General features: G+C 42.8%; 1 protein-coding gene and 1 long non-coding RNA gene across 2 annotated transcripts in view; one reads left to right on the forward strand and one right to left on the reverse strand.

The window, feature by feature from the left end:
- Nucleotides 1-4,248: 4,248 nt before the first annotated feature.
- Nucleotides 4,249-8,743, reverse strand: LOC125296778. The gene is made up of 3 exons (XR_007193857.1): nucleotides 8,628-8,743; nucleotides 6,490-6,642; nucleotides 4,249-4,497 (listed from the first exon to the last, which is right to left on the reverse strand). It is a non-coding gene; the product is annotated as an uncharacterized LOC125296778 (long non-coding RNA).
- A 9,034-nt stretch (nucleotides 8,744-17,777) lies between these two features.
- cacng3b (calcium channel, voltage-dependent, gamma subunit 3b) overlaps nucleotides 17,778-20,496 on the forward strand; it is a 40,699-nt gene continuing 37,980 nt past the window's right edge. Inside the window, exon 1 of the mRNA XM_048246945.1 lies at nucleotides 17,778-19,092. Coding sequence (XP_048102902.1) covers nucleotides 18,882-19,092 — 211 coding nt within the window. The 5' untranslated portion in view covers nucleotides 17,778-18,881. The remainder of the gene's footprint in view (nucleotides 19,093-20,496) is intronic.

Raw genomic sequence — 20,496 nt, forward strand, 5'->3', positions numbered from 1 at the left:
ATGGCGTGTGACCAACGTTGCAGTTCACCCTTGTGGTGCTGTCTTCCAGACAGCCAGAGTGGCCGAGGGCTCGTGAGTGGACGTGGGTGAGTTTGCGTGACGGACCATGGGGAGTGTTGAGAGAGAGGTGGACCATCCAGTGACGCCACGCTGACTTTCTATAGATACCTTACTAGCACATGAACATGCACGTAAACACCAACACACTCCTAGCTCTTATCAGTGGCTGTGATTAAAGCTTTAGGAGTGATTGGTGTGTGTTTGTTCCTTCACTCTGTCTGCTGTCAGTCTCTCTCTCTCTCTCACACACAGTCTGGAAGTCTCTATTGATTTAAATCTGTTTTGTTCTTCCTTCAATTAGTGTTCTTTCTCCTCTTGCACTATTTGTCCGCACTTTCTCTTTTTTTTTCAAGATCCTAATTATCAGCAAAACAATTAGATCAAACCTGCATGCAAAAACAACACCGTGGGAGCAGACAGTGGTCCTGCACAGAGACAGATTCAGTCCATGATGGAACACAACGAAAAAAGAAACTGACAAAGCCTCTGGCCTGCGTTCTTTATTTCATTTGGTGGATTTTATACAGAAAGGTTCAAGAGAAAGGCATTATAATGTGATTCAACACACACACACACACACACACACACACACACACACACACACACACACACAGACAGATGTGTGTGCACATCCACATGTGTGGATGCCATCTTTTTTCTTTTTCTTTAATTGGGGTAAGTGCAGTGGCGCCCTGTCTTCTGGAAGCAAAACAATTTAAAAAGCAATCTCCTGTTTTAATGAAAACACACGCGGAGATGTTGGGGGGACAGATGCGGCCCGCAGAGTTATTACCACTGGTGCACAGAGCTACCAGCGCACAGTACAGTCATCACTATACCTGAGAATGAGAGGGGTCATACATACATAAACACACAGTCAGACGTGTGGTCAGCAGATACGTTATTTCATGGAGGCAGAAGAACTCAGTAAAGCCCAGAATCAGCAGCTTGACTGTGCCCAGCCTCCGCTGGGGTTCAAGGAGGAGGCCACCCCGACAGTAAGCACCCCTCAAGGTCCAGGAAGCCTCTTCTCATTCCACACGCCACCGTCTCCTTAAAGGCGCAAACCTGATGGATGTTGGTCAACTTTCTCACCTTTTTTATTATTTTATGATGACAATAGCTACTTGTTGGTTTGAAAAACATGGTTTAACAACTCTAACAGCGATTTATCAATGAATCAGAATTCCATGACATGTTGAAAGGAAGAATCAAAAGCAACAGCAATCAATGTGCAGAATTCTGTTTTTTGCTTCTGTTGTTTTCTGACATTTACATGTATTCATTTAGCAGACACTGTTGTCCAAAGTGACTTACATATGTCAACTATATTACAAGGATTACATTGTCCCCGGAGCAACTTGGGGTTATGTGCCTTGCTCAAGGGCACAACGGTGGAATTGAACCCACAACTTTCAGCCTACTGCACACTAGCCCAGCTCCTTAACCACTATGCTACCATCACTCATGATAATAGGACATTTAATAACCATTACATCAGACCTTGGTGACTAAGAGTGATTTTAAAAGTAATGTCATGTTTTTCTACCCTGTGTGTCCTCTCATTCTGTTTATGTCTTTATTATTCCTTGCTCGCTGCCAAAATATTAGCCCAGGGCAATCCTTCATTAGTCATGTAAACAAGTTTTGTTTTGCGTTATCTTTTGTGTCTGTGTGCTTTACTAATACACTCTCATGAAAAGAAAGGAAATTCAGTTAATAAATGTTTACTTCCGAGCAACCATTATGCAACATGACCCCTGTTCAATCATACTGCAACCCCGTGCACACACACACACACACACACACACACACACACACACACACACACACACACACAATACTGTATATATATAAAAAGGTTGTAGTACTACATGATTTAGAAAAGAATCTTTCTGTCCAAAACATAATGTGTGTTTTTTGTGAAAACTATGCCTGCCAATGCGTCTTGCATGTTCTGAAAAAAGTAGACCATCCCATTTCACCAGTATATGATCATGTGTGGAAGTCGGCACTCTGATAGCAGTAAACACTCTCTCAACAGCGCTCACAACAGGGTGTCAGGAGGCAGGTGAGCCAGTAAGAGCTCCTCTCCACACCTGAGCCAGGCCTGAGTCCACACCAGAGTAGGCCCCCACCGGCCCAGAGTCGTCTGGAAAAAGCCTGACTGAAACATGTAGGAAATTGTCACACCTCTCTTGAACAACAGCTGCATAATAAAGGGGTGTCAGCGTCTGTCATGTGAGGTGTGAGCGAAGGAATGAGGAATAAGGTTTATTCACCTCACAGCGCTGACTACCAACCGACACACTCACCACCTAAACCTCACTTCTGTGGGGGCGCTGTGGCACAACTGGCTACAGAGTCTGTGCCACATACAGGCCCAAATGCCCACGGGGACCCGGGTTCGAGTCGAGTCCGACCCGGGACATTTTCCGATCCCACCCCATCTCTCTCTCCCACTCACTTCCTGTCAGTTTCTTCACTGTCATAATAAAGGCAATAATATACTTTAATATACTTAAAATAAAACTCAACTCTATTCCACTCTACAGTACACTAATGTAAGTATTGTAAGGTTGTGTAAGTACTGTATGGACTAGTGTTGCACGGTGCACCGATACTACAAAAGTATCGCAATACCCTGAAATTAAAAATGTCACGATGCCTAATTTTATTAGTATCGATACTTTTGAGAATGACCGTGTTCTTTTGAAGTAACATGTGTGTGCACAAGGCATGCTTCTAGCGCCTCCTCCCCTAACCTGTGGCTGTGCGTCTTTTCTCCTCACACACACGTAGTTTAGCTGTCGATTAAACAGCTTGTAGACATGGGGACACGGCTGCTAGTTCAAGTGATGCTATGGTAACACATCATAATAGGCTAATATCAAGTTGATTTGCTCACTTGGATCTCACAAGTTTGTGTTGCTAACCTACCTAGGCTGTGGGATTTTGGTCATTTAGGCCTACTCATACAGTCTATGGGCCTACTATTTGGGTTTAATGTCATTTAGAAATAGGCTAAGCAACCATGGGAAACTTTTACATCTGAAGAGAGATCCTTGCTAACTATCCCGCTAGCTCAGGTCACGTTTGACAATTATTGCTCGCTAAAATCATTAATGAACATTGCAGGACACTTATCTCTTCTATGATCCCAGAAAGATTTTCTTCGACTTGTACATTTGAACATTTATTTTATCTAATGACATACAAAACATAATTAATTGCATCCACATATTCTTATGCGCTATGTGCAACTTTTATTCACTAGACTCAAGGTCAATTACTCTCACGTAGGCTATCTCTTAAAGTGACAGGCACTCAATTACACACACATCACCAATGTGCACTCAATTAGACCTACACACCACATTAAAGTTATGCCTAAGTGTAATAGTTTAAAAATAGTTATAGTTTTAGAATAGTTTTTAAATTGCTAAATATATTTACTAGTAATTATGCAGAATATGAAATATGAAATATGACCTTTAGACCTTCACCATGACACTCACTCCCTTTAGCACCTCACCAGTCCTGGCCCTGTCACTACAAGCGTCTTATGCTTGATCACCCTCAAGCACATTGGACTTTCTTAATTTAACTTATATAGTGTATTTAGTATTTAGTTTTGTTAGTTTCTTATCTTATCTTCTACTGTCTTTATTGTACAGTGGAGTTTAGTTATATGTTTATACTATACTAATGTTTACCATTTCTGTTGTAAGTGCATGTTGTGTGTTATGTCTGTATGCTACTGAGACCCTTGAATTTCCCCTTGAGGATCAATAAAGTATCTATCGATCTATCTATCTATCTATCTATGACATAAGCCATCATTTTCCATGAGTGTTTGTGTGGAGAGTCAAGCAGAATCTGGGATGGCCACTTGTGTGAATGATCACACTACAGTATATTCAATATTACTGATGATGATGCCAAGGTGGTGGGGCCCCCAAATCAAATACATTTTTTAAAAAGTATCGAAGAAGTATCGAAATCGCAATTCTTGACTTGGTATCGGTATCGAAACATTAATTTTGGTATCGTGACAACACTAGTATGGACAAGCATACACTAGTCCTTCACTAGACTCGAAACTACAACAACCTCAGCTAGAAAGCCTAAAAGCTAGGAGGCTGAAAGCATGATTAATTTGTTCATTGTTTAAGGGCCTACATACAGTGCATGATTCAATACTAAAATGATATAATACCCCTAAACATGCAAGGTAGGCCAGGTATAATACAACCATTTTTATTATGGTTTGTAAGTGCTCACCAAATTTGAAGACACCTCTGCCTATGTAGAGTTCTCCTGTATAATCAGGCTCCCTTCCTCTCCTTTCCCAAGGATATTTGCAGTGTTGAGCTGGGACGATGGGCAGTGAGTCTCTCCTCTCCTCCACAACTAGTGTTCATATGAAGCCTTGTTCTGTTAATCAATATGGAAAATGTCAAACATGTGACTGATGGATTGTTTGCTTTTCTCACGTGCTACGGTCCAGAGCTGTACTGTCATCTCTCCCTCCGACCTCACCCGATGGACCCACTCGACATGGAGCAGCGTGGTGAGTGTACATTTGTGTTGACCTCTCTGGCCCTGCTAGCCCCCCCCCCCCCATAATAAAGGCAATAATATACTTTAATATACTTAAATTAAAACTCAACTCTATTCCACTCTACAGTACACTAATGTAAGTATTGTAAGTTTGTGTAAGTACTGTATGGACTAGTGTTGCACGGTGCACCGATACTACAAACGTATCGCAATACCCTGAAATTAAAAATGTCACGATGCCTAATTTTATTAGTATCGATACTTTTGAGAATGACCGTGTTCTTTTGAAGTAACATGTGTGTGCACAAGGCATGCTTCTAGCGCCTCCTCCCCTAACCTGTGGCTGTGCGTCTTTTCTCCTCACACACACGTAAGCGCAGCTGTCGTGCTAAACAGCGAGACATGGAGACACGGCTGCTAGTTCAAGTGATGCTATGGTAACACATCATAATAGGCTAATATCAAGTTGATTTGCTCACTTGGATCTCACAAGTTTGTGTTGCTAACCTACCTAGGCTGTGGGATTTTGGTCATTTAGGCCTACTCATACAGTCTATGGGCCTACTATTTGGGTTTAATGTCATTTAGAAATAGGCTAAGCAACCATGGCAAACTTTTACATCTGAAGAAAGATCCTTGCTAACTATCCCGCTTAGCTCAGGTCACGCTTTTGACAATTATTGCTCGCTAAAATCATTAATGAACATTGCAGGACACTTATCTCTTCTATGATCCCAGAAAGATTTTCTTCGACTTGTACATTTGAACATTTATTTTATCTAATGACATACAAAACATAATTAATTGCATCCACATATTCTTATGCGCTATGTGCAACTTTTATTCACTAGACTAAAAACCGTGAGACAAGGTCAATTACTCTCACATAGGCTATCTCTTAAAGTGACAGGCACTCAATTACACACACATCACCAATGTGCACTCAATTAGACCTACACACCACATTAAAGTTATGCCTAAGTGTAATAGTTTAAAAATAGTTATAGTTTTAGAATAGTTTTCAAATTGCTAAATATATTTACTAGTAATTATGCAGAATAAATGAAATATGACCTTTAGACCTTCACCATGATACTCACTCCCTTTAGCACCTCACCAGTCCTGGCCCTGTCACTACAAGCGTCTTATGCTTGATCACCCTCAAGCACATTGGACTTTCTTAATTTAACTTATATAGTGTATTTAGTATTTAGTTTTGTTAGTTTCTTATCTTATCTTCTACTGTCTTTATTGTACAGTGGAGTTTAGTTATATGTTTATACTATACTAATGTTTACCATTTCTGTTGTAAGTGCATGTTGTGTGTTATGTCTGTATGCTACTGAGACCCTTGAATTTCCCCTTGAGGATCAATAAAGTATCTATCGATCTATCTATCTATCTATCTATGACATAAGCCATCATTTTCCATGAGTGCTTGTGTGGAGAGAGTCAAGCAGAATCTGGGATGGCCACTGGTGTGAATGATCACACTACAGTATATTCAATATTACTGATGATGATGTCAAGGTGGTGGGGCCCCAAATCAAATACATTTTTAAAAAGTATCGAAGAAGTATCGAAATCGCAATTCTTGACTTGGTATCGGTATCGAAACATTAATTTTGGTATCGTGACAACACTAGTATGGACAAGCATACACTAGTCCTTCACTAGACTCGAAACTACAACAACCTCGGCCAGAAAGCCTAAAAGCTAGGAGGCTGAAAGCATGATGAATTTGTTCATTGTTTAAGGGCCTACATACAGTGCATGATTCAATACTAAAATGATATAATACCCCTAAACATGCAAGGTAGGCCAGGTATAATACAACCATTTTTATTATGGTTTGTAAGTGCTCACCAAATTTGAAGACACCTCTGCCTATGTAGAGTTCTCCTGTATAATCAGGCTCCCTTCCTCTCCTTTCCCAAGGATATTTGCAGTGTTGAGCTGGGACGATGGGCAGTGAGTCTCTCCTCTCCTCCACAACTAGTGTTCATATGAAGCCTTGTTCTGTTAATCAATATGGAAAATGTCAAACATGTGACTGATGGATTGTTTGCTTTCTCACGTTACGGTCCAGAGCTGTACTGTCATCTCTCCCTCCGACCTCACCCGATGGACCCACTCGACATGGAGCAGCGTGGTGAGTGTACATTTGTGTTGACCTCTCTGGCCCTGCTAGCCCCCCCCCCATAATAAAGGCAATAATATACTTTAATATACTTAAATTAAAACTCAACTCTATTCCACTCTACAGTACACTAATGTAAGTATTGTAAGTTTGTGTAAGTACTGTATGGACTAGTGTTGCACGGTGCACCGATACTACAAACGTATCGCAATACCCTGAAATTAAAAATGTCACGATGCCTAATTTTATTAGTATCGATACTTTTGAGAATGACCGTGTTCTTTTGAAGTAACATGTGTGTGCACAAGGCATGCTTCTAGCGCCTCCTCCCCTAACCTGTGGCTGTGCGTCTTTTCTCCTCACACACACGTAAGCGCAGCTGTCGTGCTAAACAGCGAGACATGGAGACACGGCTGCTAGTTCAAGTGATGCTATGGTAACACATCATAATAGGCTAATATCAAGTTGATTTGCTCACTTGGATCTCACAAGTTTGTGTTGCTAACCTACCTAGGCTGTGGGATTTTGGTCATTTAGGCCTACTCATACAGTCTATGGGCCTACTATTTGGGTTTAATGTCATTTAGAAATAGGCTAAGCAACCATGGCAAACTTTTACATCTGAAGAAAGATCCTTGCTAACTATCCCGCTAGCTCAGGTCACGTTTGACAATTATTGCTCGCTAAAATCATTAATGAACATTGCAGGACACTTATCTCTTCTATGATCCCAGAAAGATTTTCTTCGACTTGTACATTTGAACATTTATTTTATCTAATGACATACAAAACATAATTAATTGCATCCACATATTCTTATGCGCTATGTGCAACTTTTATTCACTAGACTAAAAACCGTGAGACAAGGTCAATTACTCTCACGTAGGCTATCTCTTAAAGTGACAGGCACTCAATTACACACACATCACCAATGTGCACTCAATTAGACCTACACACCACATTAAAGTTATGCCTAAGTGTAATAGTTTAAAAATAGTTATAGTTTTAGAATAGTTTTCAAATTGCTAAATATATTTACTAGTAATTATGCAGAATAAATGAAATATGACCTTTAGACCTTCACCATGACACTCACTCCCTTTAGCACCTCACCAGTCCTGGCCCTGTCACTACAAGCGTCTTATGCTTGATCACCCTCAAGCACATTGGACTTTCTTAATTTAACTTATATAGTGTATTTAGTATTTAGTTTTGTTAGTTTCTTATCTTATCTTCTACTGTCTTTATTGTACAGTGGAGTTTAGTTATATGTTTATACTATACTAATGTTTACCATTTCTGTTGTAAGTGCATGTTGTGTGTTATGTCTGTATGCTACTGAGACCCTTGAATTTCCCCTTGAGGATCAATAAAGTATCTATCGATCTATCTATCTATCTATCCATGACATAAGCCATCATTTTCCATGAGTGTTTGTGTGGAGAGAGTCAAGCAGAATCTGGGATGGCCACTGGTGTGAATGATCACACTACAGTATATTCAATATTACTGATGATGATGTCAAGGTGGTGGGGCCCCCAAATCAAATACATTTTTTAAAAAGTATCGAAGAAGTATCGAAATCGCAATTCTTGACTTGGTATCGGTATCGAAACATTAATTTTGGTATCGTGACAACACTAGTATGGACAAGCATACACTAGTCCTTCACTAGACTCGAAACTACAACAACCTCGGCCAGAAAGCCTAAAAGCTAGGAGGCTGAAAGCATGATGAATTTGTTCATTGTTTAAGGGCCTACATACAGTGCATGATTCAATACTAAAATGATATAATACCCCTAAACATGCAAGGTAGGCCAGGTATAATACAACCATTTTTATTATGGTTTGTAAGTGCTCACCAAATTTGAAGACACCTCTGCCTATGTAGAGTTCTCCTGTATAATCAGGCTCCCTTCCTCTCCTTTCCCAAGGATATTTGCAGTGTTGAGCTGGGACGATGGGCAGTGAGTCTCTCCTCTCCTCCACAACTAGTGTCCATATGAAGCCTTGTTCTGTTAATCAATATGGAAAATGTCAAACATGTGACTGATGGATTGTTTGCTTTCTCATGTTACGGTCCAGAGCTGTGCTGTCATCTCTCACTCCGACCTCACCCGACGGACCCACTCGACATGGAGCAGCGTGGTGAGTGTACATTTGTGTTGACCTCTCTGGCCCTGCTAGCCCCCCCCCCCCCGCACATCTCTCAAGACAAATTGATAAATGGCAGCTCTTTGTGGCGGGTGGGGAGCATTCGGGAGCCTTCAGCGAAAAAGCCACAGCTTTAAAGTGCACTCACTGTTCATAAAAGTTTCTTTTTTTTTCTTATTTGACAAATGCTGGTTATGTTGGAGTACTGCTATAAAAATCCCAGATACAATCTGTTTGTGCGTGGGCAAAAAGACTGCCACTGAGTCTCTCTCCAGGGTGGCATAGATCTCCATTTCACTGCCCATTTTGCCTTTTTATGCACCCCACATTCAGACGCAGGGGTTGGGGGGCACTGCCATAGATCTGTGAATGTCCGCTCCATTACATAAGTATCCTACTATCCCCCACCCCCTTATACGCAGAGATGCCCCATCTGGGCCATTGTCTATCCAAAGTCGGCTAGCGTAGCGTTAGAGCTGCTCTGGAGTTAACTAGCCTTGCGCCAGCTGTTCCAAAGTCAGCTAGGGTAAGTCAGCTAGCCTTATGCTGGAGCTGTCCTGGAGTCAGCCAAAGCTGTTCGGGAGTCAGTCAGTCAGCTAGCTTAGCGCCGGCGTTGCTTCTGTCTGCCTGTCAGTCACTATCACCCTCCTCATTTGTTGGCATCTTGCTTCAGACTGCCCTTTCATATCAGCCTCCTACTCTTACATATCAGCCTATCAGCCTCTCTCTCTCTCTCTCTCCCTACCACACCCTCTCACTCTGTTATCCCTCTCTCTCTATTTCTTCCTCTTGTCTGTCTTTCTCCTTCATCTGTGAGCTACAAAATGCCCCCCCTTCTTCCCCATCCCATCCCTCCGCTATCTCTTTGGCTCTCTTTGGTAACCTCTATCTGTGTGCAACAGAGCTGAGCTTTCTTTCCCCCACGGGCCCTTTGCTCTCCCAGGGTTGTGGTCTCAGGGGAGCATGGGGAGGCAGGCGCGGTGACGGCGCGGCACAGCTCTCCTTCGGGGGTTCACTTTCTCTGCTCTGCATTTGGATTGTCTTCCTCTTCTGTTGCGGGTGCACGCCTGCGTTTGATAAGGCACTGCCAGGGGCATCATGCTCAGTGACTCACAAGGACAAGGAGATGTATATTTGGCCACCAAGTAAAACATCTCTCTCTCAGTCTGTGTCTGTGAGGGGAGCTATATGTATTTGTGTATGTATGTATATATGCATGCATGTATGTACAGTATGTATGTATGTATGTATATGTGTGTGTAAGTATGTGTATGTAGGTGTCTATGTATGTGTGTGTGTATGTGTGTGTGTTTGTATGTATATAAGTATGTATGTTTGCATGTATGTATGCATGTAAAAGTGTGGCTCTAAAACTCAAGTCAAAGAGATGTATATTTGACCACCAAGTAAAAGCACCTCTCTCTACTCTTTCTGTGTCTATGTGGGGAGCTGTAATTTTTATGTATAAATAGGCTACAGCGCCCGTACCATGTACGGGTCCAAGTGCCCACGGGGATCCCACCCCATCTCTCTCTCTCCCACTTCCTGTCTATCTTCACTGTTCTGTCGGAATAAAGGCAAAAAACCCCAAAAATATACTTAAAATAAATAAATAAAAAAAGAATATATGTGCATATGTATGTATGTATGAGGTGTAGCTATAAAACGACAAAGCTATTAGTATCATTAGCCACACCTCATAGATACTGTATGTGTATGCATTTTTGTGTAATTAAACATGAACTTGAATGTGGTGCTCTGGAGAGTGTTATAACATATAAATATATTGTGTGTGTGTGTGGTTAGGGCTCATGACCAATTATAGAGCCTCAGGTGACTTACTTTATGTGTTTGCATTGTGTGTGTGTGTGTGTGTGTGTGTGTGTGTGTGTGTGTGTATTCTGTGTGGGCCTGTAATTAAGGGTGTAGAGAGGTCAGTAGTATGCTGTGTTCCCCTGGGGAGTGGGTAATGATGTCCTGGTGAATGGCCTGGACTCCTGGAATGCCCTGCCCTTGGCGTGCCCATCCATCTCCATCTCGGGGAGCTGACGGGCAGAGGCCTGAAAAGGGGGCACTTGCCCCGCTGGGGTGGAGTGAACCCGACACATTAATCACCCCACTGTCACCCCCCCACCACACACACACACACACACCTTATGCCCACATTCTCTAAGCTTACACAGGGTTCCTCACATAGAGCAGTTTATTCAGGCTGCTCTGTCACTCCTCACTGGACTCCAGTGGACCTCATCATCAAGCACTCCCCCAACCACTATTCCCCACTCATCACCCACCCACCCACCCACAACCATTCACAACCTCTGCAGGCACCACCAACACCAACCTATTCCAGTTCAATTACATTAGCTGCTGCTCGGAGTAATTATAAAGTCATTCCGCAAAAGCATTGCTTAATCTTCGGCAATGATTGCACTGATTATATAGTTTGTGCAGATGCAAACGGACTAAATTGATACCAGGCAGGAGAGGGACGTGGAGTGAGATGACGTGGGATGGTTCGGAGGTGGTAGGGTGGGGTGGAGGGAGATGTGGGTGGAGAAGGGTGTGTGTGTGTGTGTGTGTGTGTGTGTGTTGAAGGGTGTCTGGGGAGCACACCTTCTCTCTTATGATGTTACAATCAGCTCATAACCCCCCACCCCCGTTTGCCTGAGGTGTACGATCCACTTCACCGCACTGGCTGTCAAGAAAACATCCATCGCCACGGTGACAAGGATAGATATTGGTGCGGAAGTCTCGGCACATGCGTGAGCATGTGTGCTCGCCCCCCTGCGGGGGTCAGTGCTCATCATCTAAGTGATGGCCCTCTCAGAGTGCTAAGCCCACCAGCGAGGGGTTTCGGAGCGGGAGAGAGCGCCTCACCGACCGCAGCGCAGAGGATCCTGGGACTGTTTGCCATGATGAGTGAGAGCGCCTGACCGGCAGCTTATTTTTTTTCTCATCACGTATATTCAAATGCAAATGGTCCCACTTGAATGCAATTTGTTTTGTTTTGTTTACGTCTTCGTCGGTTGAAGTAAAGATGGATTTTTCAAGGCGAGGGTGCCCTTCTTCGACCCCTAGAATCGCTGAAATGACATGACTGCATGTAATCAACCATCAGGCAATCCAGGAACGTTTATTTGGAAAATGGCCCACAAAAATTATAGGGTATTACAATAAATTGTGATGACAGAAAAATTGTCATTGCATTCATTTACATCTTATCTTCATGTTTCCTGTATCGTGAGATAACATTGCCATTAAACTGTCTCCTTCTTTGCTCTGGAATCAGTACTCTGTCAGTAGGTCTACCTTTACTTGTCATCTGCAGTGTCTCAGTCTAACGCAGACACCTTCTCCCAGGGAAAAAGTTCTCCCCTAAGGAAAATAATTACAAAGATAAATACAAAGCCATTTTGCGTCTCGCTCCTTATTAATTATTACAGTATAGCTAATATAGCTTATAGGCTAAAAGCAATGCGCTCCTAAGCAGGTTTTGTTTATGTTCATTAGCGAGTCCATTTTGGGCCCTAATTGGAAAGCGTTACGGAACTCTCTCTGTGGGAATCTTCAAAGCAGGGGGTTCCTGTTTTCTGCTGATGCGAGTGTCCAGCTAGGGGAGACTTCTTATCTGACGCCTCTCTCTCTCTCTTGCTCACTAAGGCTCTCTGCTGACCATGGCTGCTTGTCGCTGAAGGCCAGAGAGTCCGGTCACAAGGGGATGAGGGATCCCGAGACCTGTAGTGGGGGTAGGGGTGAGAGGTGGGGTGCTGAGGAGGCACACCTAGCCTTAGCTACTCTGATTTGTTACACTCTCTTTTCTGTGTTGCACTGCATTTTTTTTGGGGGGGGGGGGTGTTTGTGTGTGTGTGTGTGTGTGTGAGTGAGTGTGTGGATGGGTGGTGGGTGTTGTTGACAGAGATGTGATATGCTGCACAGTGTTATGTTTTATTGTGCTCTCTGTGTTGAGTTTTGTTGTATGGTTTTGGCTTTCCTGTTTGTGTGCTGTACAGTGCTATGCCGTGTTGCACAGTATATTGCACTGATGTTTTACAGTATGTTGCGTTGTTGTGGTGCGTCGTTGTCTGATTGTTCTCTGCTGTCCCTGCTTTGTGCTTCTTGTGTTATATTGTCCTGAGGTGTTGTGCAGCTCTGTACTGTATCATGAGCTGTGCTTTGCTGTCCTGTACTGTGCTGTGCTGTGCTTTGCTGTCCTGTACTGAATCCTGTACTGTGCTGTGCTGTGCTGTGCTGCTTGGCTCTTTTTGGTTGTGTTACAGTGAGCCAGTGATGTCTGTTATTGTGTTGTGTTCTCTATTGTCTGATGTGTGCCCAATTGTTAAGTCAATCCAAATCAATGATGTTGCTTGGATGACAAGACAAAAAAAAATGCTGTGTTTTCCAAAAGATAAGAAGCATTCTCTTCTTTAGCCCAGCCCCATCAACCATGTCCTTTTTTTCTCCCCCCCCCCACTTCTCTCTCATTCTTTATTTTTTTTAGTTGTTGTTCCTGTCATCTCTCTCCTCTGCTCTTCTCTGCCGTCCCCTTCTCCTCATGTCTCCCTCCAAGCTAATGTGAAGAGACTTACAGAGTTTCTCAACTGCTTTATGCCCCCCTACTCTCTCTCTCCCTCTCTCTCTCTCCCCCTCTAATGCGAGGAGAGCTAAGGAGTTCTTACCTGTGCTCTGGCTCCCCGCCTCTGCCCCAAGTCATTTCTATGCTAATGAGCCTTTCAATAAGATAAGACAGTCAGCAAGGGCTGCCTCTCCAACGCAGACTTTATGATGAGAGGGTGCTGCTGCTGCCTCCTCCCCTGCCCTCCCTGGCTATCTGCTCATGCATTTATTTATTTTTAATTCCTTTCCCTCTCATTCACATTCTGTCTGTTTGACTGTTTGTGTGTATGCCTGTTTGTGTGTGTGTATGTGTGTGTGTGTGTGTGTGCGTATGTGTGTGTGTGTGTGTGTGTGTGTGTGTGTGTGTGTGTGTGTGTGTGTAAGAATATAGGTGGACAACAGATTGGTGGCCAGGATCAGGTGCCCCAAAACTGGGTTATTATCCTGTTTTAACGCATGAGATAAGGTAATAAGTGGACACACGGCTTTCCCTTCGCTGTTCCTCTTATTTATTTCACGGTAAAACACAGTGGCACACATTCGGATGCAGACTTGGATGTGAGGTGAATCGGTAACAAGGGAGACGGTACAACCAGGTGCTTTAGCCACCTGTCCCGATCGAGCAGAACACCTTGGCGTCCTTGGGCCGTCCGGAGAGTTGTATTTTAAACGGTGGACACTTGGTCGCACTGGGACCCCTCGTCACATCGTCTGACAGTACCTTCTGATTTTGCCCAGATTTAATATGCATGCTGACACTAGCAACATGGAGATTCAAAGGCATTTAGTTATGGCATAACAAATTAAAATGCATTTAGCGGTTTTTGTTTCATGATCCCATAAGAAGGGACTGAGAGGAGAATGTTAATGACTGTAAATGAAATGCCCCTTTAAAAAGAGAGGGTGAACGACTTCTGCAGAGAGGACTGTGCAGATTAATGAAGAAAAGGATTCTGATTGGCTCCAACAATCAAGGCAAGAGAAAATGTCATAGGAGGATCATTTCTAATCAAGTTGCAAGACATTCATCCAGAGCCGTGAATGCAGATGGCATGGACAACAAGGCTTCATCCATACACATTATAATATTTTTTTGGTCATATTTTCTACGAAGCCCCTGAAGGACCATGGTGGGAATTATCTTTTTAGAGGTGGGAATTTATTTTTAGAATCTTGCTTTTGACATTGCAAGGGAACGCAAAATGCATTGCGAGAGAACACAAATGTATTGCGTACAGTTTCAGTTTTTAATGTGTAATGGCCTTTAGGCTGACTGAGATGTATGAGGATAGTGATAGTCAACTTGTTATCCTCCAGACTCCAACTGTCCTCCTTCTCAAACTGTCTACCTATTCAGTGTGTTCAATGGGTTTGATTTATACATTGGTTTATACTTACCCTCCTTGAATATACACCTCTAAAATCTGATGCAGTCACACAGGTACCACTGGAAGCTAGTACAAGTGACCTGGTGTAATGTTTCACAGATGTTTCAAGATTTCACAACCTTTGACAATTTTTTTTGAAGATTATGGACAAGTAAGATCAATGTGCTGATCGTAAAGGAAAGGTTACTTGTGAACAGAGCTGTTCTACTACAAAGCCTCATGTAAGATATAGGGCCTTGTTAGTATGCAAAATACAAAGGGTGTATTTAGGAATTTTTAAGATATTCCAGGCAAAGCTCCAACTAAGTGGTTTCTTGGGGTTTTATTGGTACCTGAATATTCTGTCATATTTCTACAGTGCACCTTCCATACATGTAGGCTATTGATAAGCGTATAGAAGAAAGAGAGAAAGAGAGAGAGAGAGTGAAGTTCCATATGTAATGTATCATGCCAGCTGAGAGCTCTGAGCTCTATTAAAACTCTATTGGCCCTGTGGCTTCTCTGACCTCCAAGGGAAAAGTCTCCTTCACGGCAAGTCTATTCTTCCTCCATTCTGTCACCATCTACAGTGAAAAAATCAATCCCTCACAGAGCGACTGTGACTGTTAGGGGAAAAAAAACCAACAACGATATGTCAGCTCATATAAAGGCTATAGGGGGGAAACACAGAGAATTATCATTTTTATACCATATGTAGAACCACTTCCCACTCAATCACGTGGGGAGGCTTGATTAGTCAGAGAGATCAAAGCTATATTGCTGGCCTTCGTTTCCGAGTCTGGCAGTGCTGTCTTTCTTTCACACGCCCACTCGGAGTGCAGAGTTGGCACAATGGGCGGTTCTGACAGGCCACCAGAAGCACCCCAGTGGCCACGTTCTGTGCTGTGTTCTGCGTTCTATAAAGTAGAAGAACGCCCAGGAATGGCCGTCACCAAGCGACGGTCAGCATTCGCACTGCTACTGTACATGCAGTTTCAACTGTCAGTCAAGCAGACCTTCCATGTCTCTTCTCCCTACAGATTAGCTCCGCGGATGATTCATCGACCTAATACTTAGTATGCCATGTCTATCCAGATGATTTGCATAGTTTATATCCCAAAGTTCTCAGCAGGCTTAGTTCAGATCCTAGCCCAAACAGATGTTGTTTCATTACCGTTATTGTTCGCCTTGTCCCACTCATTATTTCAGTTGTTTTCAACAATAGTGTATTGCAGTCTTTGTTTTGAGTTCATTACAGTGAAACAACCCCCCCAATCGCTTAGGTTTTAATGGCTTTAGAACAGAAAAGGTTTAAGTCCTGGTCACATAAAAAATGTAATTTATAAGATATTACAGTTTCGTTTTAAAACTATGATGTGATTAAGACGGCATTATTCATGGAATAGTTAACACAGTTCACAGCTGCACTGCAGGGCCTAACTCACACAAACACACACTCACACACACACACACACACAGTGGTAAATGGGACACAAACTCTGAAAAAGACGTTCCCCCAAGCTCAGGACAATGGGGGTGGTGCAGTGGGGGTCACACATGCATAATTAATCCCTTCATATATTTCGCAATTGAGGAATACATGTTAAAACCTTGAGAGGGTCAACCGCAGGTCAAGGAGTGCTTGGGAAGAACTGTATTTGAATAAAATGCACGCCTGCCTTTCCACAATATTCACTATAAAACTCATGGCCTATCAGATGGTCAAAACACTTTGTCCGCAAGCTAAACATGTATAAGGACAAGCCTTGTCTTCAGTTGGTTACCCTGTTAAAACTTTCCTGTGAAGTCCACAGTATCCTACTGATAACTTTTGGCCAGTGACTAGCTATAAAACTAAGTCAAGCAGTCATTACACTACTGTGAACACATTTACCTGGGAAGACATTAACAGCAGGCCTGTGTCGACTTTTTACTTCAGTCGTGAGATGTTTCCAACAAGCCCCTGTAGGATCATATTATGAGATCAAGTTAGTTTAACTTAGAATTACCACAGCCATTTCAAACATGCTACAATTGATGACTGTCACTGTTTCAGTTCCGCTGTAATAATAAACAATTGTATCATGAATTGTCCATTATATTTACTTTAGGTAAGTCACAATACCAAAAAGATATATTTATAAATGATTTCAAAACACATTTCTACCATGTTTAAAGCTCATCTATAACTGTAAAAACTAGAAAGTCTTTTTGCATTAGGTTATTAGACATCGATTTTGATTTCACAGAAATTGCTAACAGAGTAGGCTACATTAAAATACATATTTGATTTTCAGTATTGTTAAATTTACCCGATAAGATCCGTGAAGTGTGAATGTACAAAGAATGTTCAACACTGCAAGCCAATAATGAGCATGCCAAGGCAAAAGGACAACGCTGCTAAACGCATTACTTTGGCAGAACGTTGATGCAGCGTCAAGAAAATGAACCTTGGTTCCAGTGGCGAAGGAGTGGCTTAAATGAAGGTTGGCCTGTATGTCTTACAGTATCTGCTTATTGCAGATCATGTGTTGTCTATTCAAGTTTTAAATGAGCTCATAGGCTACTTTTTATCAGTCACCACAGAAATGGTGCTCGTAAAGCTTCTTGCGATGCGTCAGAATATTTGGCTAGGCTACACCCAATACCATCATGTTGTTTTTTGATCCGTGAAGAGCTGGAATTAATATATAAAATGGACCCTGTTAAAGGACGCTATTAACAACCACTCTCTGCTATTTGTGTTCATCAGTAGGCTACAAGTAGGCTATTGCTCTAGTCTACACCAATATATTTATTAAAAAAAAACTCCACCGAACAATGTATATGTGGGAGTCTTCGCGGATGAAGAAATCATTAAAATGTTCGTGGCTCTTTAAGTACGTTTCTGTTCTCCGGGGTCCATTCTTCATGCATCACTTGCCAATATCTTTGCATATGAAGGCCTAAGTAGCACATTGGTTGAGCCAGGGGCGCTGTGCAGCGAGCGCCAGGGAGAAATTCGGAGATTACGAGCAGCTCCGTCCATTCAGCACCACGGACAGAAGCCAGCGCGCTACAATTTTCAACGCTCAACTCTCCCTCCGGTGCCTCTGTGGGCGTTGTTTTAGAGCCGCTGATTCGGGAGGAACGTGGGAGCTGTCATTCCTAAGACACATTTGCTGGAGCCAGCATCGGCACTGACACTAACGCTGTCGTCTCCAGCAGAGAAATTACAAGTGTTCGGATTATGTGAGTTTAAACGAGCACTCCTTAAATGAATGCTGAAATGCTGCTTCCAGTAATACCATATTTTCAAACGCGTTGGGTCTTAAGGGGAAAATTGGACGGCAATGTCTGCAAGTGAACACGCTGGTCACAAAATCGGATTTTCAATACACAAAAAAATAATTGAAGAACAACGGATGGACTAACAGCGGAAGATAAGCATTTACTGGATTAACAGAAGGAACGTTTTCTTATTGACGCTCTTTTCATACTTGTCTCTATATGTATAGGAACCTTGGAAAATAATGTCTACCGAATTATTTTGTTTATAAATTAAAAATAATGGCGTAGCTTGCCATTATTTTCGCAGAAAAGTCGATTTGTTTATGATATCCATGCTTCTCTTTGCCGTCTCAATGGTTCCCTCTCAAAATTAACGTGATTCTGGTACAAACCGTATGGTGGACAGTGGGAAATGTGTTTTGTAAATCTGCATTTTACGTTTTTCTAAACGTCTTCCTTCCAGTCTAACATATGAAGACACTTGCTTTGGGCGCAAACTGATACACGGTCGTTTAGAGTTCCCTTACTGCTGATATCAGAAGTTGAGAGGCTGCAACAGCGACAGGGGAGAAAGCCTTCACATCTCCGAAATTATGGTATGTGTTTTTGAAGTCGTTTGGTGTCAAGCGTCAGCAAACCAGGACGTCTCTCCCCACTGAATTACTCTTCGTACCTTCGTATCGTTTTCTCTTCCTGAAATGAAGCAAAATGATGATGTGTGACCGAGGAGTTCAAATGCTAATCACCACTGTGGGGGCTTTCGCCGCGTTCAGTCTGATGACAATCGCGGTGGGAACGGACTACTGGCTGTATTCAAGAGGGGTGTGCAGGGTCAAATCAGCCAACGACAACGACACCAGCAAGAAGAATGAAGAAGTGATGACCCACTCGGGGCTGTGGAGAACCTGCTGTCTTGAAGGTAGGTGGGGGTGGTCTTGGTAATTGTTGGACACTGAAGTCAGACATAAAATTGCATGGCAGTTGGTTAGTTGCCGTCCCCGCTGATGCTCAATCATTTCCTGCCCAGACGACTGTCAGCACCTGAACACACGTGTTGGCAGCCACATACTATTTAAGGTGTTTTCCTGAAGTACAAATGCATGCTGGTGTTCTGCTCACCGACTGCTGATGTGCCTGTGCACTCAGTGCCTTAAGATGAATGGTTTTAGCTGCTAGCGTCACACGTTATTTTCCCTGCAGAGCGTAATAAGGGGGGATAGGCTTCTCTGTGAAACAAAACACAGCTTTACGTGCTTTTAAAAGGTTCCCTGTAAACATGTTCACCCAGTCAGTTAATGTGAGCACACACACACACACACACACACACACAGCCTGATGCTCTTACTGATGCTGAGCTCGCTCAGATAGAACCCTCTATGTTCACTTCATCAGTATTCACCAATGAACACAGCTTTTTAAACTAGCAACAGCAAAACAAGTGAACTTAATACATGAAACAAAAGCAACTACAAAAAAAGAGTGGTTGGCCATTCACAAAGACTATCAATTCACATTGCTGCTCCATCTTAATCCACTTAGCGCACTCGAGCCTTTGCCTTATATGTCAACAGTCAGCATCCAGCAATTTTCACAAGATGTTTACCTGGCGTGCTTTCCGATAGGCATATGGCAGTTACCCAGTACCCAGCAGTAGAGCTCTGTCTACCACCGACACCTCTCACAGGACCTCACACAGGGGCACAGTCTTAGCGGTACACTGGCTCAAAAATCCTAATTCTCAGCCTGTCCGCAATGTGGCTTTCCTAAGCAGGCCCTGCTGACAGAGAGAGAGAAGGGTCTTCCTTTTAGGTGTGGCATGCTGTTATAATGCCTGAGGTGAGACAGGTCAAGCTTGAACATAGCTGCCATAACAGCGTCTGTGTCAGGTCACGACAAGACTGCAGGTGTCAGCTTACACTATATACCTTAGCAAATAGATTGCTCTCATATGTACTTTCTAATGATCTGTAGACATTCAAAGAAATGTATGGCTGGTGCTTTGCCCTCTCCTCCGCTGGTCTATCGGAGAATTGACCATGACAGAGGAATGAATTATGAGTCTAGGGTGTGAGTTATTGTTCCTATAATCTCAGTTCAATCTTCTCCCCTGGAAAGGATGATAGGCCCCCATAAATTTAGATTGATGTAAAGATCCGCATTGGCCTAATTGGGACAACTGCAGTTCAGTGGATGGTCACCCAACTATATCACACAAATCCCCACTGATAGATTCATTTATATGTATGAAGTTGCAGTGTGTCATCATTTTGACAAGGCTCTCTGTATTTTCCCCTTATGGGATATTCATCCAGTATCAGAGATG

The sequence above is a fragment of the Alosa alosa genome, chromosome 6, assembly GCF_017589495.1.
Source record: "Alosa alosa isolate M-15738 ecotype Scorff River chromosome 6, AALO_Geno_1.1, whole genome shotgun sequence".
Classification (NCBI taxonomy): Eukaryota; Metazoa; Chordata; class Actinopteri; order Clupeiformes; family Clupeidae; genus Alosa; species Alosa alosa.